The 27,577-nt window shown below is 41.0% G+C and overlaps 1 protein-coding gene across 1 annotated transcript in view; it reads right to left on the reverse strand.

Annotated features, from left to right (window-relative positions):
- LOC109678771 (uncharacterized) overlaps window positions 1–22,526 on the reverse strand; it is a 116,622-nt gene extending 94,096 nt beyond the window's left edge. Inside the window, 1 exon segment of the mRNA XM_074053471.1 lies at window positions 22,405–22,526. Coding sequence (XP_073909572.1) covers window positions 22,405–22,407 — 3 coding nt within the window. The 5' untranslated portion in view covers window positions 22,408–22,526.
- Between the last annotated feature and the right edge of the window lie 5,051 nt (window positions 22,527–27,577).

The raw sequence follows: 27,577 nt of genomic DNA on the forward strand, positions 1-27,577 counted from the left end.
GTTCTAACTTCCTCATCCTCCTGATACTGGGGACACTGGTCACAAACACTACATCGACCTTCTAAGGTTACTGCAGTTGTGCCCACCACCCTAGCTAGCTGTGCAGACAACAGGGGAGTGAGATTGAGTCTCACAGAGTCCATATCAGAAGAAATCTCAGTGATTCAGAAAATATGGGAACCAGAAAGTCAAGGATTAGATGGTGGTCCCTCCTCCCACCAGATTGTGATTGGTCAGTCTATACAATTCTTTCCTCCAGCACTCTTCACTGGCTACTGAACCTGGGCCCTGTCACCTTAGATCTGTGTGGCAGGAGAAGTGATACTCCACCTGGTAGAGTGCCAGGACCAGTAAGTGATTTCAGGAATAGTCCTTAGCAGACCAGCCCTCCTCCCTCGACCTTATGTTCCCCAGCATGGGGATGTATTGTATTTACGCTGAACATGCAACTAGCTTCTCAAAAAAAACTCCATGTCTTTCACATGGAAATGGGACCAGGAGTCTGCTCAGAATATTCCACACTCAGCACCTAAGGATATAGCCCCTGATTTCAGAGAAGGAGCAATTTGTAGAACAGGGCAAGTGAGACCTCAACAGAGTAGGGCAAAAGGCCTAGTGTTGTCACAGTATGTTGGTATTACTCACTTATCTTTATGGACAAGAATTTCTCACACTCAGTCCCTCAATCTACCCATTAAGAACAAGCTGGGCTCCAGTGGTTCACAACTGTAATCTTAGCCGCTCAGGAGGCAGAAATCAGGAGGATCATGCTTTGAAGTCAGCCCAGGCAAATGGTTTGTGAGGCCAAATCCTTAAAAAACCTTCACAAAAAGGGCTGGTTGTTTCACTCAAGGAGTACTCCCTGAGTTCAAGCCCCACTTCTGCAAAACAAACAAACAAAAAATATAAGAACAAACCAACAAGAAGCACAATTATTAATTACAAGAGAAGCTGTAGCTATCATGCCAATTCCACACCCAAATAAACCCTCAAGTTAATAAAAACTGTGTTCTAGCAGAAAGCCAAATGTCATGTTTTTCTACTGCACTTCACAGGCTCTCAATTGTCACAAAGTACATTCGGACAAGACCAACTCCCTTAATGAAAATGCAAACAACTTGCTGCTGCAGAGGCTCAAGTGGTAGAGGGCCTGCCTAGCAACTGTGAGATAGCACACTACCACAAAAAAAGAAAATGCAAACAGCTGAAATCTTATGAAAGCAAACTAATCCTAGAAAACACTTGTGATTAAATAACACAAACTTCTGTGTTCCCATTACACTTAGATGTCTTTCCTCAGTAAACCTAAAACAAAGTAAGGTTCACACTTTTAATGTTCCCAATTTCTGCCTCAAAAACATTTCCTTAATTGGTCAGAAGAAATAGAACACTTAATAAGCAAACATTCCTGAACTTTGTCTCCTTCTTACTCTCCTGAAGTCTATGACCCACCCTCAACCTGAGGCACCACAACCCCCTCTGTATGGTGATCTGAAAGACAGTCTCAGCTCAGGAGAAAGTATCTCTGGTCCAGGAGCTGATGGTGGCCCCTCCTTTTTCCTTCCTCTCCCATTGTTCTCCACCACAGTATACTTTTCCACAGAAAGGACAGCTCTGCTCTACCTCACCCTTGATACCCGGCAGACCTCAGAGTTGGTGCTGTCCTGCTACTGCAACTTCAATATCAGGTCCTGCTTCCATTTGAAATTAACTTTTGAACATACTATCTAGACAACTCCAATTATGTCAGAGAGAGCAAAAACCTCAAACCTTCGATAGCTTCCCAACATTTCCCCTTCACCATGAACCCCACATGCTCATGCACAGCCTTTCCAATGAGTGGGGCAGTGTGAAGATAGCTTCAGGTTAGGAAACTATGACAGCCCTAAGAACTGGCCTGTGGACGTGGCCCTGGTCTGAGACTGGCTTCTAAACACTTAGCTTATTCAGGCAACTGGTAATGCCCCAAGCATAATGGATGAAGCAGGGAGAGCAAGGATGACAGCTCCTCCTGTGTAGGAATCAACAACCGCCAACACACTAAAGGCTGGGGAGACCTGGAGCTCAAGTGCTGAGTAGTCCTAACAGGGGCCTGGGCCTGGGCTATGTCACTGCACATAGAGCACAGGGTGCCAGAGTTCACCTATCTGACCAGACCCACCACAGGGTAGAAAAGAACAAGTACAAAGCTGTATTTGAAGCAACTCAGGAGACAAACTGCAGCACTGCACTAGGGAGACCTAGGTCTGTACAAACCTTTTCAGGCCACTTCTAACCTGCTCAACCTCCTATAGTCTGGGATGCCAGTTACAAACTCAGCATTTTAGGCTTCTGTGGTGACTTAAGTTCTGCTCACTACTGTGCACCACATGCAAGACACAGAAGGAGACAGACTGGATTCCAAGATGGCAGCTAGAGGGAGGAAGCAGAAAGCGTACCTCCTACAGTGAAATCTTGGAGAAATGCTGGAGACACACATTGCAGGCAAGGCCACCGAGAAGAGGCAAAACTTTGACCCCTTCACACCTCCAGCGTGCACAGAGAATCTCCACTTCACATTAAATGGAGAAACCAGGAGGGCCCCCGAGCCGCCAGTCGCCCATGCACAGATGACTTGGGAAGACGCAGACAAGGTAAGCTAAACGGTATGCAGTACTTCCACAGACAACCCTGGGCCAGATCACCACAGCCCCCTGGACAGACCGACCCCCAGCTGGGGAAAAAAGAGAAACTGAGTAATAAGCAATAAGAACAATACAGACATGTGCAAAGAGGGTGGGGCACCCTGAGCGCCGAAGAGGGGGGTAGGGGAATCCGTCCCTGAACTGTAAATAAACAAGCCAGGCCTGGCCAGAGAGGCTCCGGCAGGAGCAGAGGTACACCCAGCAACCAGGAGCGGGAAAGCTTGTGAGAGTCACGGAGGGAGTAAAACTACACAGGAGGAGGGGAAGACCCACTCCCCATGTAATCTATAAACAACACACCAGCTGGCAGGAGCAGCAGCACATGCCCAGCAAACAGGAGCGGGAAAGCTTGTAAAAGTGGCGGTGGGAGGAAAACTGCACAGGAGAGGGGGAGATACCCAATTGCCATGTGAACTAAAAGCTGGTGTAGTGTCACCTACCCTGGTGCTTGGAGAGGGGAAAGCTTGTAACAGCAGCTCACACACAGGAGAACTCTGAGTAAACAAAGCCTGCAGGGCCAGGGGAGTGTTAAGCTCACCCCACAGATCTGCATAAATAACATCGCCAGCAACAGCAGGCTGACAGCAGCGGGCAGGCAAGCCACAGCTGCAAATACCCATGCACAGACCTGTCTCCACACTCTTTTTTTTCTCTCTCCCTACCTTTGATGACAAAATGACTGAGCTACACCGGCATGCTAAAAAACTTAGTGAAATTGTATTGCATTTGAACTTGCAACACTTGGAGGGCTTTTTTTTTTGTGCAGTTTTGTTCCACTTTACGTCTCCCCTTTGATGAGACAACTACAGAACAACATCTGAGGCACTGTCTCCAGGACTGGAGGGTGAGGGATGAACACCAAAAGTATTAAGGCTGAAATTTCGTTGCATTTGAACTTAGTTTTTATTTTTTATTTTGTTTTATTTCATTTTATATATATCTTTATTTCATTTACTTATTTTCTTTTTCTTCTTATCTTTACTCTTTTTACTCTCTCTCTAATGCCTTTTCAGCTTACGCTGGATTCGTACACTGTCTCTCCCTGTTTATTTCTTAGCAACTATTTTGTTTGCTTCTTTGTTTTTTTTTTCTAGTTATTTGTATTTCCATTTTCCTTTAACTTCTTTGCTTTTGATCACCTCTCACCCTTCCATTCTAAATATCGCTAGTACTATTACGACAATCCAGAAAATACTTAATCGCACACAGTACATGAACAATAACAATATCAAGGGCAATGATGGGAAGACAGAAAAAACAGGGAAACCAGTATCCCCACAGCAAAAATTTAGTACAGGAACCAGAGGGAAATGAAGAAAACAGATACTCAGATCCAGACTCCAACAAAAGGAAGATAAACTAGGCCAAAGAACCCAATGAAGCCCACAAGAATAATTTAAAAGAAAACTACTACAGATACTCAATGAGAATTTTATAGAGATGATACTGGATAGGGTCAACCAAAATGTACAGGAGACACTCAAGAAATTCCAAGACAACAAAAATAGAGAATTTGAAAAAGCACAAGAAATAAAGGAAACCATCAAAGCACTGTATAACCACCAAAGTGAAACAGAGAACATGATGGATAAACAGATAAATGAACTCAGGACAAAAATGACCCTGGATATGGAAAACCTCAGAAAAAAGAACGAAACAGAACTGAAAAAAACGGAAGGCCAATCCAGCAGAACAGAACAAACAAAAGAATCTCAGAACTTGAAGATGAAATGGTAACTAAAGGAAAAATCAAAGAACTATTAATTAAACCACTCAAGACCTGTGAAAACAAAATGGAAGAACTCACCGACTCCATCAAAAGACGAAACTTGAGAATCATGGGCATCGAAGAAGGAGAAGAGGTGCAAGCAAAAGGAATGCGTAATATATTCAACAAAATAATAACAGAAAAATTTTTCCAAATCTAGAGAAAGATATTCCCATTCATATGCAAGAGGCCTCCAGGACACTAAAAAGAGCAGATCAAAATAGAACTACCCCACAGCATATCATCATTAAAACAACAAATACAGAATGTAGGGAAAGAATATTGAAGGCTGTAAAAGAGAAAAAACAAATAACATACAAAGGTAAACCCATCAAAATCACAGCCGACTTCTCAACAGAAACATTAAAACAAGAAGAGCGTGGGATGAGATCTTCTAGGCACTGAATGCAAATAACTTCAACCCCAGGATACTCTACCCAGCAAAACTATCATTCAAAATACATGGAGCAATAAAAGTCTACTGTGATAAGCAGAAACTAAAACAATATGTGACCACAAAGCCACCACTACAAAAGATTCAAGGGATTCTGCACACAGAAATGGAATCAAAACTTAACCACGAAGGGAAAGCAACGAAAAACTACAGGAAAAGAAAAAGCAAGAAAGTAGAGAGTAATCTCAACATAGGTACACACAATCAAAACTTCAAACAACTAAGACAAGTAAATGACAGGAATCACCACATACCTATCAGTACTAACACTTAATGTTAACAAACTTAATTCACCCATCAAAAGACACCACTTGACGAAATGGATTAAAAAGGAAGATCTAAGAATTTACTGCTAAGAGGAGACCCATCTCACTGACAGAAATAAGCATTGGCTTAGGATGAAAGTCTGGAAGAAGATTTACAAGCCAATGTCTCCTGAAAACAGGCAGGAGTAGCAATACTTATCTGTGACAAAGTAGACTTCAAACCTACATTGATCAAACGAGATACTGAAGGACAGTCCATACTAATAAAAGAGGAAATAGACCAAAAGGAAATAACAATTATCAACCTATATGCACCCAATGTCAAGGCACCCAATTTCATCAAACATACCCTAAAACACCTAAAAGCATATATTAACTCCAACACAGTGGTTGTGGGAGACGTTAACAACCCATTATCATCAATAGATAAGTCATCCAAACAAAAAAATCAATAAGGAAATAAAAGATCTAACATACACAGTAGATCAAATGGGCCTACTTGATGTCTACAGAACATTTCATCCACCTTCTGTACAATATACATTCTTCTCAGCAGCCCATGGAACCTTCTCCAAAGTAGATCATATCCTAGGGCACAGAGCAAGCCTTAGCAAATATAAGAAAATAGAAATTATACCATGCATACTGTCTGATCACAATGCAGTAAAACTAGAACTCAACAAAAGGAAAGAAGAAAAAACATGCAAACAGCTTTTCATTGTTCATTACTTAATGAACAATGGGTCATTGTTGAAATAAAACATGTAAGACACCCAAAACGTTAGATAGCATTTGTTGCCCTCAACATAGAGAAACTAAAGCAGATACCTTAAAAGCAACTGAGGCCAATAGGAGAAAGGGACCAGGAACTACAGAAAAGGTGAGATCAAAAAGAATTAACCTAGAAGGTAACACACATGCACAGGAAATTAATGTGAGTCAACTCCCTGTATAGCTATCCTTATCTCAACCAGCAAAAACCCTTGGTCCTTCCTATTATTGCTTATACTCTCTCTTCAACAAATTAGAGATAAGGGCAAAATAGTTTCTGCTGGATATGGAGGGGGTGGTGGGGAGAGGGAGGGGGTGGAGTGTGTGGTAAGGGAGGGGGTGGGGGCAGGGGGGAGAAATGACCCTAGCATTGTATGCACATATGCATAAAGCAATAAAAATTAAAAAAAAGACAGACTGTCATTTCAAAGGACAATTATTCTTAAGTTTCTTAAATCAATATGAGATATATGCCTACATTTCTTTTCTACTGTATGTATATGAAGGCTGCATCAGACTGCTGTTCTTCATTCAAAAATGTGATCGTCACTTTTGTCCATATTGAATTATGAATGCTGGCTTGATGTCCATGAATAACCTATGGTTGAGGCTGATGAGGCCAATGACTCTACACTGAAGTCATACTTGAGCCAGCAGACAGAGGGCAAAGGAGATCCACTAGGCGGCTTCTGCAGTTTCTCTCCTTTCCAGCTGGCATCCTGCTACTGAAAACAGCTTAGGAGGAGTGTACAGTGAGGAGTTACAGAGCACTCACTGGAAGTGAGTAGAAGGACAGACATGGACACCCTTGGGGGTTCTCTCTTCTCTGAGGTTCAAACTCACAATACTTTAGGGCTATTGTCTGTACAGTACTTGTTTTTTCCATGCATACAGCTGGTGGAATCACATTGTAACATTTCTATAATGAAATTCTCAAAGAAGAGGGTTAAAATAAAGACAGATTTAGGCAGTGTCCTGAAAAAAGGTATCACTTAATATTAACAGACTTAATTCACCCATCAAAAGGCACCACATGACGAAATGGATTCAAAAGGAAGATCCAACAATTTACTGCTTACAGGAGACCCATCTCACTGACAGAAATAAGCATAGGCTTAGGATGAAAGGCTGGAAGAAGATTTACCAAACCAATGGCCTCCGAAAACAGGCAGGAGTAGCAATATTTCTCTCTGACAAAGTAGACTTCAAACCTACATTGATCAAACGAGATAATGAAGGACAGTCCATACTAATAAAAGGGGAAGTAGAACAAAAGGAAATAACAATTATCAACCTATATGCACCCAATTTCATCAAACATACCCTAAAAGACCTAAAAGCATATATTAACTCCAATACAGTGGTTGTGGGAGGCTTTAACACCCCATTATCATTAATAGATTGGTCATCCAAACAAAAAAGTCAATAAAGAAATAAAAGATCTAAAATATACAACAGATCAAATGTGCCTACTTGATGTCTACAGAACATTTCATTCAACTTCTACACAATGTAGATTCTTCTCAGCAGCCCACAGAATCTTCTCCAAAACAGATCATATCTTAGGGCACAAAGCAAGCCTCAGCAAATATAAGAAAATAGAAATCATACAGTGCATACTATCTGATCATATGTGATAAAACTAGAACTCAACAACAAAAGTAAAGACAAAAAACTTGCAAACAGCTGGAAACTAAATAACTCATTACTTAATGAACAATGGGTCATTGATGAAATAAAAGATGAAATTAAAAAGTTCCTAGAAGTCAATGAAAATGAAAACACAACCTACCGGAACCTACAGGACACAGCAAAGGCAGTCCTGAGAGGAAAGTTTATAGCCATGAATGCATATATTAAAAAGACTGAAAGATCCCAAATCAATGATCTCAAGCTCCTAGAAAAACAAGAACAAGCCAAAAATAAGAGCTGAAATCAATGAAATAGAATCCAAAAACACCAAAGAATTAATGAAACAAAAAGTTGGTTCTTTGAAAAAATAAACAAGATCGATAGACCCCTGGCAAACCTGACCAAAATGAGAAGAGAAAAAAACCCCAATTAGTAGAATCAGGAATGCAAAAGAGAAGATAACAACAAACACCACGGAAGTCCAGGAAATCATCAGAGACTACTTTGAGAACCTATATTCAAATAAATTTGAAAATCTTAAAGAAATGGACAGATTTCTAGATACATATGATCATCCAAAAATGAACCAAGAGGAAATTAATCACCTGAATAGATCTATAACACAAGATGAAATTGAAGCAGCAATCAAGAGTCTCCCCAAAAAGAAAAGTCCAGGACCTGATGGATTCTCTGCTGAATTCTATTAGACCTTTAAAGATGAACTGATACCAATCCTCCTTAAACTGTTCCATGAAATAGATAGGGAAGGAAAACTGCCTAACACATTTTATGAAACCAGTATTACTTATCCTAAAACCAGGAAAAGACACCTCCAAAAAGGAGAACTATAGGCCAATCTCCTTAATGAACATTGATGAAACAATTCTCAACAAAATAATGATAAACTGAATTCAACAACACATCAAAAAGATTATTCACCATGACCAAGTAGGCTTCATCCCAGGAATGCAGGGGTGGTTCAACATATGAAAATCAATAAACACCATAAACCACATTAACAGAAGCAAAGACAAACACCATTTGATCATCTCAATAGATGCAGAAAATGTGTTTGATAAGATCCAACACCATTTCATGATAAAAGCTCTAAAAAACTAGGAATAGAAGGAAAGTACCTCAAAATTATAAAAGCTACATATGACAAACCTACAGTCAGCATTATATTTAACAGAGAAAAACTGAAACCATTTCCTCTAAAATCAGGAACCAGACAAGGATGCCCACTATCTCCACTCCTATTCAAAACAGTACTGGAATTCCTAGCCAGAGCAATTAGGCAAGAAGGAATAAAAGGAATACAAATAGGTAAAGAAACTGTCAAAATATCCCTATTTGCAGATGACATGATCCTATACCTTAAAGACCCAAAAAACTCTACTCAGAAGCTCCTAGATACCATCAATAGCTACAGCAAGGTAGCAGGATATAAAATCAACATAGAAAAATCGTTTCTATTTCTATACAATAATAATGAACAAACTAAGAATATATGAAAACAATTCCATTTACAATAGCCTAAAAAAAAAATCACATACCTAGGTATAAACCTAACAAAAGATGTGAACGACCTCTACAAGAAAAACTATAAACTTCTGAAGAAAGAGATTGAAGAAGACTATAGAAAGTGGAGAGATCTCCCTTGCTCATGGACTGGTAGAGTCAACATAGTAAAAATGTCTATACTCCCAAAAGTAATCTACATGTTTAATGCAATTCCCATCAAAATTCCAATGACATTCGTTAAAGAGATTGAAAAATCTACCGTTAAGTTTATATGGAAATACAAGAGGCCACGAATAGCCAAGGCAATACACAATCAAAGAAAAGCACTGGAGGTATCAAAACACCCGATTTCAAACTATATTACAAAGCAATAACAATAAAAACAGCATGGTACTGGCACAAAAACAGACATGAAGACCAGTAGAACAGAATAGAGGACCCAGATATGAAGCTACACAACTATAACCAACTTGTCTTTGACAAAGGCGCTAAAAACATACGATGGAGAAATAGCAGCCTCTTCAACAAAAACTGCTGGGAAAACTGGTTAGCAGTCTGCAAAAAACTGAAACTAGATCCATGTATATCACCCTATACCAAGATTAACTCAAAATGGATCAAGGATCTTAATATCAGACTACAAACTCTAAAGTTGATACAGGAAAGAGTAGGAAATGCTCTGGAGTTAGTAGGTATAGGTAAGAACTTTCTCAATGGAACCCAAGCAGCACAGCAACTAAGAGATAGCATAGATAAATGGGACTTCATAAAACTAAAAAGATTCTATTCATCAAAGAAATGGTGTCTACACTGAAGAGAACACCCACAGAGTGAAAGAAAAATTTGACAGCTACACATCAGACAAAGGACTGATAACCACAATTTATAGGGAACTTAAAAAACTAAATTTTCCTAAAACTAATGAACCAATAAAGAATTGGGCAAGTGAACTAAACAGAACTTTCTCAAAAGAAGAAATTCAAATGGCCAAAAAACACATGAAAAAATGCTCACCATCTCTAGCAATAAAGGAAATGCAAATTAAAACCACACTAAGATTCCACTTCACCCCTGTTAGAATAGCCATCATCAGCAACACCACCAACAACAGGTGTTGGTGAGGATTCGGGGAAAAAGGAACCCTCTTACACTGTTGGTGGGAATGTAAACTAGTACAACCACTTTTGGAAAAATATTTGGAGGCTACTTAAAAAGCTAAACATTGATCTACCATTTGATCCAGCAATGCCACTACTGGGGATATACCCAAAAGACTGTGACACAGGTTACTCCAGAGGCATGTGCACACACATGTTTATTGCGGCACTATTCACAATAGCCAAGTTATGGAAACAGCCAAGATGCCCCACCACTGAATGCCCCACGAATGGATCAAGAAAATGTGGTATGTATACACAATGGAATTTTATGCAGCCATGAAGAGGAATGAAATGTTATCATTCACTGGTAAATGGATGGAATTGGAGAACATCATTCTGAGTGAGGTTAGCCTGGCCCAAAAGACCAAAAATCGTATGTTCTCCCTCATATGCGGACATTAGATCAAGGGCAAAAACAACAAGGCGATTGGACTTTGAGCACATGATAAAAGCTTTAGCACAGAAGGGAGGGGTGAGGATAGGTAAGACACCTAAAAAATTAGATAGCATTTGTTGCCCTCAATGTAGAGAAACTAAAGCAGATACCTTAAAAGCAACTGAGGCCAATAGGAGAAAGGGACCAGGAACTAGAGAAAAGGTGAGATCAAAAAGAATTAACCTAGAAGGTAACACACATGCACAGGAAATTAATGTGAGTCAACTCCCTGTATAGCTATCCTTATCTCAACCAGCAAAAACCCTTGGTCCTTCCTATTATTGTCTATACTCTCTCTTCAACAAAATTAGAGATAAGGGCAAAACAGTTTCTGCCGAGTATCGAGCGGGTGTGGGGGGCGAGGGAGGGGGTGGAGTGTGTGGTAAGGGAGGGGGTGGGGGCAGGGGGGAGAAATGACCCTAGCATTGTATGCACATATGCATAAAACAATAAAAATTTTAAAAAAAGACAGACTGTCATTTCAAAGGACAATTATTCTTAAGTTTCTTAAATCAATATGAGATATGTGGCTACATTTCTTTTCTACTGTATGTATATATGAAGGCTGCATCAGACTGCTGTTCTTCATTCAAAAATGTGATCATCACTTTTGTGCATATTGAATTATGAATGCTGGCTTGATGTCCATGAGTAACCTACGGTTGAGGCTGGAGTGATGAGGCCAATGACTCTACACTGAAGTCATACTTGAGCCAGCAGACAGAGGGCAAAGATCCACTAGGCGGCTTCTGCAGTTTCTCTCCTTTCCAGCTGGCATCCTGCTACTGAAGAGTGAGGAGTTACAGAGCACTCACCGGAAGTGAGTAGAAGGACAGACATGGACACCCTTGGGGGGTTCTCCCTTCTCTGAGGTTCAAACTCACAGTACTTTAGGGCTATTTTCTGTACAGTACTTGTTTTTTCCATGCATACAGCTGGTGCAATCACATTGTAACATTTCTATAATGAAATTCTCTGAAGAGGCTTAAGATAAAGACACATTTAGGCAGTGTCCTGAAAAAAGGTATCATGATTTTGGATGTTTGTTTAGGTCAGAAACGTAAACTGACTCAGGGTAAGAGTTCCCTGCTGCCAAATACAACAGGGTTGAAGGAGCGGTCATTTCTGTCATTGAAGGAGAGGGACCAGAGGATGGCAAAATCCCAAAGCTACATCCTTACCTGCTCTTAACTCAACACAGAGACTTATGGTCCCTGTGGTGTATCCAAGTAGGCTGGGCAAAGCTATGGAAGATGTATAATGCTACATTAGGCATTTTATTGCAGCCTTGGATAAAGCAGTCTTCAATGCTGAGGTAGATAAAGGTTTGGCCTTAGTCCATCTTGATTCCTATGTAAAATATCGCTGGCATGTAACTCTTATTTCTGCATGTATGTAATTAATGCATTCCCTGTGTTGGCACATTTTAACTTGCTTGGCTGAAAATGAGTAGACTGTAATGAAGAGTCAAGAACTCTAGACCATGAAGCCAACTTTCTCTTTCCAACTCCCTGACCTATGACATCAAGCCCTCTTTCTGTTCCTGGTACAGGGCTGCATACAAAAGATGAAGATGTTCTTCACTGCGAGAAGAGCCTGAAATAAAATGGCAACTACTCTTACAATTAAAATAATCTTAACATGGCATGAAAATGTGAGAGCATTAATCCCAGTGAGTAAAGGTAAATTTTAGTCACATTCAGAATACTCAAATGCTGTATAAGAGAGTGTAAACATTTTTTTAACTTCAGGGCTGGGAGTGTGGCTCAAGTGCTAGGGTGCCTCCCTTGCAAATGTGAGGCCTGGATTTCAAAGTCAGGTACCACCAAAGGAAATTTCCAGTCAATGAAGTATCCCAGAGTACATTGGAAAGGCAGGGGAACAAACAGAGTAGTGAGTTCTGCATTAAAAGTGAGAACTACAGCAAGAAAACAATCTACCTGCCTCTGATAAATAAACCAAGGCACAAGGAAGCTATGGAACAGGGATTCATCAAACCTGCACTCAGAGGTCTCAGCTCAAGCCCACAGCACCCCACACACTAAAGGGAAGAAGATTCCTAAACCAAGGATTCTGCCAGCCTTAGGCACTGAGCATGGAGCCCCCACAATAATCCTCAAAGGGTGGGTCTTGCTTCTCTACAGTGAGGGCCAATTAACTGACCACTTGCCCTCAACAGTGCAAGCTCCTTGATAATTTTACATCTCTTGGATCTCTGACATTTTTCCTCCTCATTCTTCTCTTGCTATTGTCATGATCCCAGATTTTAGGGCTCAGGCAGTCTGAATTGTGGTGGTTCTATGTTGTAGGATCTCGAAAGTAGGTCACTTACACACACACACACACACACACACACACACACACACACACACACCCCTAAAGTCAGCATGTCTACACATCATAGCACTTCAAGATGGGGGGAAAGTCAAAAGCTTTCTTTCTTCTCTAGGACTAACCTGCCCTGTCAGAGGGTTCACTTTCAAGCCAAAGTGACACACTGAACTTAATGTTTATGATAAATTAGGTTCCTCCTATGGTTTCAGGCCACAAGGGACCAAGCCGATCACTGCCAACACTGAAATCAGGTACAGACTCTGGATGGAATTGGGGCCCTGGTAGTGCTACTAAAGCTTCCTGTTCCAAAGGCCTTCCTCCCATGATTCCAGCTTCCCGCTCATCAGTTCCTCCTCCTGTGAATCCAGGCTTCCACCCTGACGTCCTGCATTCAGTTGAAATCACTCAGGTGCCACAGCTGACACATCAGAGACCTTGCTCAGCAGCAGACAATAGAGAAATATCAAGGATGGCCCGAGGCCATGTAAGTGGCCTGGAACTTCTATCAGTGGTCCTCCTCATTCAGTTTGTGTTGACATGATACAAACTCTAGGATTAACTACTGACACAAGGCCTGGCCCCAAGATTTGGACGGCTGAACAGGATCCTTTATGTGACTGTGTGGAGCACAAAAAACAGAATTCAGCAGCAGCCTTCCTAGCACATGCTTCCTCCAGTACAACTGACATGGTCCAGGCTGACACATAATTTCAGTACTTTTCCTGACCATCAAGACCTGTTAACAGTTTCCTATCATTCTTGTGGGACCTTACTTAATCCTCCTGGAAATGAGAGATGTGTGCCCAGAGAATCCCAGATTCAATGTTGGATGGTGAAAACTTAGGCAAGGAGTGGAGACTAGAGCAGGACAGGACACAGGAAGTAGATGGAGGGCTGTTGTCCTCACTCAGGAGTTTGCATTAGTGGAGAATATTAAGGCTTGCTCACACATTACATTTCAATCTATCCATTTTCAGTCAAGGAAGTAAAACATACCAACAATGGAACACAACCATTTACTGTATGATCAAGGAAGCCAAAGGATTTATCTCAGGGATCCCATTAATCTCCTCTCCCTATGAGAATCCTTTCTCAAATCAGAGCTTAATATTCACTAGAAGGAACATCTATTAGTCACTTTAAGCCAGTGACATAAGGACAGTATCAAATGCGTTAAGTCCTTTTTCCAGAATACCTTCATGTGGCTTTATATGCATAGCCCCTCAGAAATTTTCTTCATGTATTTGTGTATTTTTGTACATAGGGAAAGCAACCAGCCCACTTGTTTCACCTTCCTCTGCTCTGATAGCCTCATAAAGAAATTGTATATGGAATAAGTCGATGAATGAAGGAAGGAATACATGAACAGGTGAATGCTGGAAAGAGAAGATGAACAGAAAGTATAAGGGAGTGGAAAGGAGTCACTTGACTGACCAAGACCATCACATGTGACAAGGGTTCTACATGCACTGAAAATGATATCATTGAATACTGATTGTTTTCCAAAGCAGAAACTGAGGAGCAATAAAACTGTAATAGTTGTCTGACTGACAAAGCTGTCTCCACACTTCCAGTATTGAAGACAAAAAGGGAGACTGTTATCACATAGACAGGAAAAGAGGCAACCATGTTTTAGAAAATCACATGTGATGCCAAGGTGACAGTGAAGACCTACTTTGGAAAACATATCAGATTATTTCTTTGCTCTGAGCCTCACTTTCTGTCTGGAAGGTGAGTGAGGTTCAGAACATGACCACTCTGAGATGTGAGCTGATGATACACAGGATTCTCTTTTGAATCATGTTTCCAGAGAGTATAATCTGGCTCTGGTGAGGAAAGTTTAGATTGGTTATGGCAAGAAAGAGATATTTCTTCACCCTAATATTGTCTTTATCTCTTCTCAGAAAGGGGAAGAGACAGGGAAACCAGTAGTAGCCATAATTCTGAAGATGGTGTCTGGATGCCCAACCTTTGACACTAGAATTACACCTGTAGGGTGGACCCAAAAAGAAGTACTTCCCTGAATAAGAGCAGAGCTGATGAATGGGGGTCATCAGACCATTTCTCCAGTAGATTTCTCAGTCCTTCCAGTCTCTGGCCTCCAAGTACCAGAAGCGTCAATAAAGGTAAGTCAATGGAGCTTATTATTCATTGACTGACAGACTATCTGCCCTCTCTCAGGTTTTCTCCAGATTTCTCCTGAGAAAAGGAAACACACTATTGAACATTTAGGAGGTAAATTTTAATCAAATCCCCACAAATCCATACCAAAGCCAATATTCACCTTCAAGGAAATTAGTGTCATAGAATGACACAGGCCACTTATTCCAACCACAAAGTACTTTCTATGTGCCAGACACCCAGTCTTTTCCCTGGCTGGCTCTGATGTATAACTAATCAATCTGTGTGGCTTGCCAGGCCCTTTACAGTGTAGCTTCAGTCCTAATAGTTTTTAGTGGTACTGGGGTTTGAGCTCAGGGCTTCATACTTCCTAGGTAGGCATTCTATCAGTTGAGCCACTGCTTCAACCCTGGTTAGTGCTGATGTGGTCTTGGGAACTATTTTCCTGGGCTGGCTTTCAGCTGTGAACCTCCTGATCTCTGCCTCCAAGTAGCTAGGATTGCAGTGTGAGCCACCAGTTCCTGACTTCAGTGCACATTTTGAAAGTTTCTTCTCTCCATCCTCAGCATACCTGCATAGATTTGCTCAAGCTCTTGACTGGTAGAAACATGGTTGGAGAAATGCTTCTTGTTCTTCAATGTCCTCCAGATAATATGCTGCACCTTCAATCAACCTTGCCAATCTGTCAAACATTCTCTCCTACACTCTTGTATGATCTTGGCCTCTCATTTCCTCAGGCAGTCAAAAATTATGAATCTATGGTTATTTGATATGGAAATACTATAGGTGTTAACAGTCAGCAGTGTGGTAGTTCCACGGGATTTTCTAGTCTAAGCTTCACATGGTTCAGTTTGAGAAGATATTCTGCATACAGGTATGACTGGGTGGTCAGACAGACAGCATCAAGGGATGGTGATAGCTGAAGTAATTTTTAAAGTGTATATAATTCTGATTCAGGTGAGGCAGGATGTGGATGAAAGAATTCTAGGTAGAAGAGACACAAACTGCAAAGATTCAGGCTGACAGAATTATGCTATATTTTGTGGATGCCCAGTGAGGCCTAGTCAGCAGAAAAAGGCTTATGAAGGAGTTCTAGGACACACAGACAGGTAGGAGGGAAGAACTTTCCATACCATGAAAGCAACTTGAAGAGTTTGTTCTGAGGCAGTGGGAATCGTTAAATTGTTTTGCACAGACAAGCTGTGTAATATTCCATTGTATGAGCACATTCAGATATTCCAGGCAGTGGGGCCACCTTTCTCTACCAGGATACTAATGGCATTTGCAGTTTCAGCTTCTCTTCTCACCAAGGAACTTCTTTTTGTGTTTTTATCCTAGCTAGATTCCTGTCACCTCTTTCTTCATTCTCTATGTTTTTCCTCTTTTTCTCTCCTTGGAATGTAGCTTCTTGCCTGTTACTTTTACTTTCTCTTCCCATAACTGAATCTTACCAAAAACATTCCATCTATTTCTTTACAACATACTTTATCATGGATAATGTGCACAAAAAATGAGCTTGTGAAGGAAACAGCAGTTTCTCTATTTGCTCTCACTTGTATGTTGCAATGTTACTCACAGTCACAGATCAGACAGTAAAAAAGAAAGCAACACTGATCACAGTATTACATATCCCATCACCAACAGAGGTCAAACCATAGGATGGCAATCAGGCAGGGGAAGACATTTTTAAGACTTTGTTGCAAGAAAACACAGATAGATGGTGTAACAGTGTACATTGTTAAGGTCACCAGCAGAGACTGGGATGTGAGGTTTAAACTGATAGGGCATAAGAAGCAAAAGGACATTCAAAGGCATATTACTCACACAACTATAGGGTTAGGGAACAGACTACTCATGCAGGGAGCAAGTATCTTAAGGCAGCATGGAAAACACCCTGCCTAGGGAGCTTAGCAGGGAAGCAATGGAGAAGAGGTGGGTTATCAGAGTCTCTTTGGAGCCTTTGGTAGGCTTCTCTCCACATTGTTCAAACAGAAAAGGAGTACTAAATGTTATATATGCTCATCATCATGACAAAATAGAAGCACATACATGTACTTCAGATTCCTGAATGAAGGAATCTGAAGACACCCCATACATCAAGGACAAAAGGCAAGAAACTGAAAGTTAACAACTTTTTCACAATCAGACAATTAAGATGAAAATCAATGCATTGTTTAAACTGAAGAGAATAAAGGCAGTCCAGAGAAGCATTAACTTCCTTCACCAGAAATCCAGAAGAAAGGTCACAGAAATCAAAGTGTCCCTGAAGAAAAGCTGAAGGCAGGGAGTGATCAACTTTGAAAGCCAAAACAAACAGGGAACTGGCTTTAGCAGAATCAGTTAATTTCATCTACCAAAACCCTACCAGCACTTCTCAGTGACATTCAGAGAAGAATCCCTGCCTGTTTTGATACTGGGGATTTCACACTCATATATGCATTCGCAAATTATAAAGTCTTGTAAAAGTCCTGTCTTGGGGAAGAATATACTTCCCAAAGTCATCCCTGGAATTAGCTACAGTTAAAAGTTCAAGAGAAAGTGACAACATACTTCAATATCACTAGCTCCATACTAGATAAAAATAATCACATGTGGTGATATCTGTCTTTCTAGTATTAAAATCTCCTCTCTGTACAATGAAATAAATCACAATATATCTGAAAGATTAAAAAAATGTGGCTTGTCAATGGAAAAGAATGAGAATGTGGATTTCTGAGGTCTCAGGCAGTGGACACATTTCACAACAGATTTCTCAAAGAGACTAAAGAATCAAAGCGTTGTAAGCAAACATACTGAAGAAACAGGAAACTGGACAAACTTCATATGAAGAAGATAGTATCACGTCCACTCTCTACACACAAGGAACAAATAACAACACATATGAAGAGATGGAGAACTATGGATTGTCAACGGAAAAGAATTGGAAGAGCTCCTCAAACTGCTTTTCCTGAAAACCATGGACTCCTTACCCAGCACGCAAATTAATTAAATACAGGAAAAACATCATATCTTGTCATTTTGAATCTGTCTTTGCTCTGAGCTATTCACTCTGCAGTCATCTTGCATTTCCCTTGGAATCTAGGAAGGACAAGACAGAGATAACACTTTCATAAAATGGAACCAAATGTACCCCCAACAGAAGACTCTTCATTGGATGGACCATCCTCCAGGTGACAATGCCAGAATCCCTCCCAAATCTACTTCTGAGTTAATACCAAATAGACCACCTGTGACAGGAACCACTTAAGGTTGCATGGCTTTCCTCCCTGCCCCCAGTTCTTTGTCTGTTTAAATCTGTGTCTCATATCTGTAGTCTGTGGATGGCAGAAGATGAGCTGAGTACTTACTCTGCCTCTTCCCACACCATATACCCAACCGTGTATTAATTCTCCTTTCCCGGCCTTCACCAGGCTTCTTTATTTGACACTTAACGGTGATTGGCTGGACCTGGAATGTGGAAACTAAGGAATGTGGGCCTTGGGTCCAAAATTCTACTTTCAGAATGAGAATATGCATTTCTGGAAAATCTCAGGCATGCACTCATTTGACAAAATCTCTCTGTCAAAAGGAGACTCAAAGGATTGTAGGCAAGCATGTTGAAGAAACATCAATGAGGAAACACCATGTAAAAAGAAGATAATATGTACTTAGAAATGATCAAAATTAATATATAGACATTCTGAAGGTGCATATACAACAAGTTCAATCAAATGGTCACTGTAGAAGCTCAATGGCAGACTAGAAGAACAAAGAATCAACATGAAAATAATTGAAATCATACAGCCAGAAGAGAAAAATATTTTAAAGTTCACAGAATGTATCACCAGTATCTGAGTTATGGAAACTGTTGTAAGGAGTTCTCTAAACAGAAACAAGACCATAAACTAAGAACTTAGAACACATCAAGAAAACACTGTTAGGAAATAAAATGGATGAACAAAAACTCTACTTTCTTCCTCAATACTGGTATTCAGGGAAAAAGATTGCTTAAAGTCATTGAAAGTAAACTATGGACTAGGCGATCATGCCTTATAATATGAACAATTTGTAAGTACAGTTATATGCAGGCTGAGGAACAATAGTGGGGAACATGCCAATATACCTGTCCTCCCCAGGAAGCAGCACATCTTTATTTGAAATGCATTTAGCTACTTGGAAAATAATTTTACATGGATAGGAAATTACTAAGAATTTTAAAAATGTTTGGCATCATAAAGGAGGATAGAAAATGTGATAACATAACGAATTAATAAAGGCCCACACCTGTCAAACTGGCTCAAATGGCATAGTGTTTGCCTGAGCAATCACAAGACCCTGAATAATAAGTAAGCAAATAAGTAGATAAGAGTGTACTATACGAGTTAACGCACAACACATCATTTTGAAGAATTTACTATAACCATCCAAACTTCCAATTAAAAGGAGACACCATTTAAATGGAATAAAGAAAAGGCAAAAGAAAGACGGGGAGGGAGGGAGGGATGAGATGGGGAAAGAGTAATATAAAAGAACAAGTAGGAAAAATGCTCAACATTACAGGTCATCAGTACAGTGCAAGCAACAGCATAAAAAGAAGTTAACTCTAAATGGAAACATGTAATAAATTAGAACATTCTGTGTATTTCGCAAACCACAGAATAAGGAAACATCCAACAAGTTCAGGTGACTGCATATACTATTAAAACTTCCTAGTAAATTTAAATTATCCATGATCTACACAGCACCAATCCCCCAACCTCTTCCCTAAAAGAATATTCTTTTGACAGTGAAAAACACTAGGGCAAATTTCCATACTTAAAATGAGCAAAATCTTTTGGGTATCCTCACAACTAGGAATATGGTTTATGGGTTTGAGCCTTTGTTAATGATCAATTGCACCAGAAACTGTTGTCATACACCTATCTTGAGGTGAATGGAACAGTCAGAATGATCTTGTGATAGCCTGTGACCTTAGTGAGCTATTTGATCTTTGTCAATGTTTGTTGACATGTTTTAACTACAATGCTTATTTTCACAAACCTTCTGATCTTCTACCATTTTAGGTTTGCTTAGGATATCTGAATGGTTTATGCCTAACTGCTACCTATGAAATCTGTTCACTGTGTACTTTCCTTCATGAACCATGCTTTACTTTTGCTCAACTCCAGTGCCTTGCCTGAATTCATCTCACACAAGACATAAGGACCAAGAATGGACACTCGGGTAACATTACCAGACATTCCCCAAAGAGCCCAAATGTTATGACCTGAACTGTATTTCTTTGCCATCACTTCTGATAACAAATATGTGGTGGTGTCAACATCAACCACCTTTCAAATACCAACTGAGTGTCCTACCACTCAACTCTGACACCATCCAGACTTAGCACAGTCCCTGCAACTTCTGGGCATCAGTGTGAAACAGACAAGAAGTCATAGCACATTTGCTATGCCTTCTTCCCCTTCCTAAGGTTATAGAAATGTACCACCCTGAAACAAGTCATTAGAAAAAATTCAAAAGCTGCCAAATACACTTCTATTGACTTAGAAATTCCAAGGATTTCTGAATCTCTGTGCTAGAAACAGGTACAATGAAGAAAAATTTTAATTTATACTACAAAACCATATCACCTCCCAAATACACAAACTTTTTGCCCCATCAGAAAAAATATAAAGGTGTCTTTCTCTTAGCCTGGGCCTCCCAGACGTGTCTTCTTTGGCACAAATTACACTCTCTCTAACCAAGTACTTGAAGGCAAAAGGAAAGTGGTGGAAGATTTATTCTAAATGTTGTAACCCTCAGAAATAGCTGTGATTAACCCTCACTTCCAATCAAAATGATTGTGCTAGAAAACGAGCTACACTCTTCCCATTATCCCCTTTGTAAACTCAGACATTCCCCAACACACTTTCCAAATGCCCTTTCTCTGCTTCAAAAATGATTATGTGAAGCAACTGGGGCAAATGTCTTTTAAGTGATGTGTAAAGAGTTGTAATGTGAATTTTGATAAACCTCAGCCTGAGTCAGCACACAAACCACACTCTATTATCAGTATAAGATCACGAAGAACCAGGATCCCCACGGTTCTAATCCTAGCTGCTCAGGAGGTAGAGATGCTCAGGAAGATCGAAATTCAAATCTGGGCTACCAAATACTTCTTGAGACCCTATCTTGAAAAAGCCCATCACATAGAAGAACTGCAGCGTCACTCAGGGTGTCAGAGCAAACGTGAGATCCTGAATTCAAATCCCAGAGCAGCCATAAAAACAAAAAATGACCACGGTTATTATACCACTGGTAGCTCCTTCCTGTAAACTTAGGTATAACAGTCAAGGTCAGCTCAGAAAAATAGTTTACAAGACCCCAACTCCAAAATAACCAGAGCAAAACAGATTGGAGATATGGCTCAAGCAACTGAGCACCTGCTCTGTAAATGCAAACTTCTGAGTTCAAACCTCAATGCCCAAAAATAAAACATGAAAACAAGGAAACAAACGAGACAAAGATAATCACAGGAGAAAACTGACTTTCCAAACTCCGTGTCTGTTTGCTCCAAAATTCTTTCTCCTCCTGTTTTCTCCTCTCTTTGAGACCAACTCGCCTTTCTGCCTTGAGATGCCTCCAGATCTTACTTTTGGCGGCTTTCCCCCCAGAGTAATTCCCTTACAGTCTTGGTCTAAGTTCATCACCATTTCATGATAAAACAATATTTTAGAAACAACCTATGGACAATTAACACGTAAGCTAGGAAGAGCAAAAAGTGTTCCCTCCAAACAGGAACCAAGCACACGCACATGAGGAGCTGCATTTCCAGTGATGCAGGCAATGTGCGGGATTCATGGAAATCTAGGGATTTGTGGCAGTGCTGAGAAGCACTGGATGAGGGGACACGGCAGAGTTTAGCCCATGCTGCCCTTGAACCTGAAGGACACAAGGGGAAGCCAGGTCCCAGTAAGGAGTAATGGGGACCCTGCAAAGGAGCGCCCTGTCCCGGCACAAACTCCATAAAAACTCATGAGAATCCCCAGCCACCTCAGTCCTGGCTAGGGATTTGCAGGCAGAAACTCCCGGCAGGGCTGTGTGATGGCATGAAGTCCCCTCACAGGGACGAAGGACGGAGTTCAAGGCTTTAGAGCCTCCAGGCTGCAGCGGACCTAAGGCCCCGACCACGAGACCAGGGCGCAGACTCCGGAAGGGACAGGGCCCCAAACCACGGCAGCTTCTGGATCCAAAATTCCCTCCACCCGCACTGCAGATGCCCAGCCGCCCTCTCACCATTTCCCGCTCTGACGCGTCCAGGTGGCCTCCCTGTGGTCCTGTGGTCAGAAGATTTCACACGGCTGCTGAGCTCTAAAGCCTGAGCAATGTCCCTGCAGCAGGCGCATGGCAAATATGGCGATAATGAGGAAGGCATCGTGAATCGCCTAACACCGTCGCTCCTCATTGGACGGGAGGTGCAGGCGATTGAACAGCCGCTCTGATTGGCTACTGCACACAGGGCCCACCCCCAAGCCCTTGAGTGATGGGAAGTGGAGTGGGGAGGGGATGCTAAACTGGTGAGGTGAAAAAGAGACTCCAGCAGCCCTTGCCAGTCAGGCTTCCTTTGTTGGAGGTATATTTTACTGTCAGACAATCACATTCAGCAGAACTTGTCCTTGCCCTCTGTACCCAGCACCTTCCTCTTTTCATACTCACTGTGACCTTCTTGCTTACTCCTCCTGAAAATGGGACAACTGCTTTACTCAGAGAATTCTACACTCAGTGTTCCAGATAGAAAAATCATCATGTCTGCTAAGGAGGGGAGACTCGGGTAGGCTAGGACAGAGGAAGTCGATGTAGAGCTGATGGTCAAACTCTGGAAACTGGAATGAAGCAGATGGCCAGGGATTTCTCATACCTTATGTTTCATTCTATTCATTTGCATCCAAGAAAATCAAAACACATTGCCAAAAAAGTAATTTACTTATTTCATGTATGGACCACACCTCCAAAAGAACCAGATAAAATAGACTGCAGATGTGGTTCAAGAAGTGGAGCCCCTGCTCTGTAAATGCTAAGCTATGAGTTGAAACTTCAGTCACCAAAATAAAACAAGGTAACAAGACGAAGAAGATCACAGGAGAAAACTAATTTTTCCAATCTCCATGTCTGTCTACATCCAAATTCTTTCTTTGTTTTCTTCTCTATTTGAGAGGAAATCACCTTTCTGCCTTGAGATGCCTTCATATGTTACTTTTGGAGCTTTCCCTCTACAGTAATACTCTTAAAGTCAGGGTTTAAGTTAATGAACATTTCATTATAAAACAATATCCTAGAAACAATCTGTGGACAATTAACAGTTAAGTCAGGAATGGCAAAAAGTGTCCCCTCCACAAGAAGCCAACCACGTGCACGTGTAGATTCTCATTTCCAATGAATCTGGCAGTGTGTGGGATTCATGGAAATTTAGGGGCTTGTGGCAGGGCTGAGAAGCACTGGATTGAGGGGACACGGCATAGAGTTTAGCCCATGCTGCCTGTGAACCTGAAGGACTTAAAGGGAAGCCAGGTCAGAATAAGGCATTAGGGGGACACTGCACAGGAGCTCCCTGTCCTGGCACAAACTCCATAAGTACTCAGTGGTATCTGCAGCCACCTCAGTTAGCCAGATAGGGATTTGCAGACAGAAACTCCCAGCAGGGCTGTGGGCTGGGATGAAGTCCCCTCACAGGGACATAGGACTGAGTTCAAGGATCCCAGTCCACCACCAACAACCAGATGGCAGCAGACCTAGGGCCCCAACAGTGTGATCAGGGCACAGACTCTGGAAGGAACAGGGCCCAGTCAAAACCACTGCTGCTTCAGGACCCAACAGTCCCTCCAACCAACTCTGCAGATGCCCAGCTGCCCTCTCACCATTTCCCGCTTCTGATGTGTCCAGGTGACCTCCCTGTGGTCCTGCAGTCAGAAGATTTCACACAGCTGCTGGAGCTGTGTAGCCTGACAATACTCCCAGGAGCAGACCCAGGGCAAATGTGGGGGAAATGCTATAGGCAACATGGCCTTCTACCACTGTCTGCAGAATAACTAATATCACACCTGGAAACACCAGTCCCTGGCTTAACTTCTCATTTAATTGTGCTTTCCCTGTATTGAATTTTGTTACCACTCTTATGATATCAAGTATATTTTTTACTATTTTTCATTTGTTATGGTCTTTCACTTTGCAAAGTATATTTGCAGTTGATGTTAATGCAGTTTGTTTTGTGTGTGTGTGTGTGTGTGTGTGTGTGTGTGTGTGTTACTATAGGTTTAGCCCAAGACTTTTTAATTGCTAGGCAAGCTTTCTAGTAGTGAGCTATATCCCTGTGTCTTTTTATTTTGACACGGAATCTCACTACATAACCCTGACTGTCATCCAATGGATAATCTTTGTGCAACATCTTCCCAGTGGCTGGGATTTTCATTGTGTAGCAGCACAACTGAGTCTTTCATTCACATTTTTGTGATTCTGACGTTTGGACTTTGGTCTAGCACTCCCTCAGCAGGCACATCAATGGCCTGCAGTACATATTCAAATAACATTACAGAGGTTCAGGGTCAATGCAGGTGTCATGGAATGCTCCAAGGTCTTCCCTTCCATACTCTTACTCAGTTGCTCTCATTCATCACTTCTTCTCAGCAACTGTAAGCAACTAGTACTTACATTTATATATAATAACAAATGTGAATAACTGATTTTGCAGACTGGAGGCATGGCTCAAGTGTTAGATCATGTGACTAGCAAAATTGAATCTCTAACTTTAAACTCAGTGTTCCCAATGGAGAGAAAGGATTTAGTGTATCATCATTTCATTCTTTTCAGCACTCTTTCTTTCTGGGATCTTTATTTCTAAACACCTTTTCCTTCTTTCCAAAATCTAATTGGAACTTTTGCAATCCTGATGGACATGTGATCTATCCTGTACATAATATTTAATTTTCTTGCTCTTATTCAGAATGAATAATTTCAATTGCTTTAGGAAGAGGCGTGGAACCACAGAGAGCTGCCAAAAAGTGAGGACTCATGAAATCCAAGTCATCTCTTAAATGTGAGGAGGCGGTGTGGCTTAAGCAGTAGAACACCTGCTGTACAATGCAAAGCCCTGAGTTCAAAACCCAATTCCACCAAATATGTGAAATACATCTTTGTTGGAAGCATTAAAGAAGATACTGAAAATTACCAATGATAAGATGATTTTTGTAATGGATGGCAAAAATGAAGTGCCTGAAATTACAGTTCCAAATGCAATCCAAAAAAGGGGGAGTTCATTTTTGTAAACTTTGGTGATCGTGACACCAAGGAGAAAATTGTAATTCAGAAATATCATAGTGTGTGCTGGTTTGTGGTGGCTCATGCCTGTCAACTCATCAACTCAGAAGAAAAAAATTGGTAGTCTCGTGGTTTCAAACCAACCTGGGCAAAAAGTTAAGGCAAAGTCATTTTGGAAAATAACTCTGTATAGTGGTATTTGCAAATAATTCCACCTAAATGGGAGTTATCTGTGAGAGGATTATAGTATGAAGCAGCCATGGTCAAAATGGGAGACCCTACATGAAAAATAACTAAAATAGCACTAAATAGCTTGGGAGCCTGGCTTGATATCCAAATACCCATGTCCATGGTCAAATATGTGTGACAGAGCTTGTTAGGACAGAGCAAAACAGGGAAGAATGGTGTTCTTGGGATCTTGTCACAGACTTCAGCTACTGGTGGGCAGTTGGGTGAGTGCAGTGGAGTGGACATGTGGGGAGGAGTAGATGTTTGCCTGGAACAGCCTCGGGGTTCTCCATGCTTAATACAGTGCTCCAGGTTAGTCAATGAACAAGGGGTGCAATCAACTATGTTTCTGAGCAGTGTGTTAACAATGTCCCCACCTTGACTAAGGATAAAACAAAGAAAGATGGATTCTATTCTCCTGTATTCCATCGACAATGATCAAATTGCATTGGGAAAAAGGAAAGACAACAAAAAGAAGAACAATAAAAACACCATACCTTAAAATGTTCAACATCAGGGCTAAGGAACAGAAACAAGATATAATCAAAAATAAATCCAGTTTAATAGTAGACAAAAGTAAATGATTTTTATCATTCCAATGTTTGGCAAACAACACAATAAATAAGCACATATCCAGGAAAGATCAAGTGATAAATTCATATACCATTAAATTTTCCTAACTAAATTTTATTTCATCTAAGTATTTTTTTTTCATTTTTCTTTTATTATTCATATGTGCATACAAGGCTTGGTTCATTTCTCCCCCCTGCCCCCATCCCCTCCCTTACCACCCACTCCACCCCCTCCCGCTCCCCCCCCTCAATACCCAGCAGAAACTATTTTGCCCTTATCTCTAATTTTGTTGTAGAGAGTATAAGCAATAATAGGAAGGAACAAGGGGTTTTGCTGGTTGAGATAAGGATAGCTATACAGGGCATTGACTCACATTGATTTCCTGTGCGTGGGTGTTACCTTCTAGGTTAATTCTTTTTGATCTCACCTTTTCTCTAGTACCTGTTCCCCTTTTCCTATTGGCCTCAGTTGCTTTAAGGTATCTGCTTTAGTTTCTCTGCGTTAAGGGCAACAAATGCTAGCTAGTTTTTTAGGTGTCTTACCTATCCTCACCCCTCCCTTGTGTGCTCTCGCTTTTATCATGTGCTCATAGTCCAATCCCCTTGTTGTGTTTGCCCTTGATTTAATGTCCACATATGAGGGAGAACATATGATTTTTGGTCTTTTGGGCCAGGCTAACCTCACTCAGAATGATGTTCTCCAATTCCATCCATTTACCAGCGAATGATAACGTTTCGTTCTTCTTCATGGCTGCATAAAATTCCATTGTGTATAGATACCACATTTTCTTAATCCATTCGTCAGTGCTGGGGCATCTTGGCTGTTTCCATAACTTGGCTATTGTGAATAGTGCCGCAATAAACATGGATGTGCAGGTGCCTCTGGAGTAACAGTCTTTTGGGTATATCCCCAAGAGTGGTATTGCTGGATCAAATGGTAGATCGATGTCCAGCTTTTTAAGTAGCCTCCAAATTTTTTTCCAGAGTGGTTGTACTAGTCTACATTCCCACCAACAGTGTAAGAGGGTTCCTTTTTCCCCGCATCCTCGCCAACACCTGTTGTTGGTGGTGTTGCTGATGATGGCTATTCTAACAGGGGTGAGGTGGAATCTTAGTGTGGTTTTAATTTGCATTTCCTTTATTGCTAGAGATGGTGAGATGTGTTTTCTGGCCATTTGAATTTCTTCTTTTGAGAAAGTTCTGTTTAGTTCACTTGCCCATTTCTTTATTGGTTCATTAGTTTTGGGAGAATTTAGTTTAAGTTCCCTGTATATTCTGGTTATCAGTCCTTTGTCTGATGTATAATTGGCAAATATTTTCTCCCACTCTGTGGGTGTTCTCTTCAGTTTAGAGACCAT

Source organism: Castor canadensis, chromosome 14 (genome assembly GCF_047511655.1).
Source record: "Castor canadensis chromosome 14, mCasCan1.hap1v2, whole genome shotgun sequence".
Lineage (NCBI taxonomy): Eukaryota > Metazoa > Chordata > Mammalia > Rodentia > Castoridae > Castor > Castor canadensis.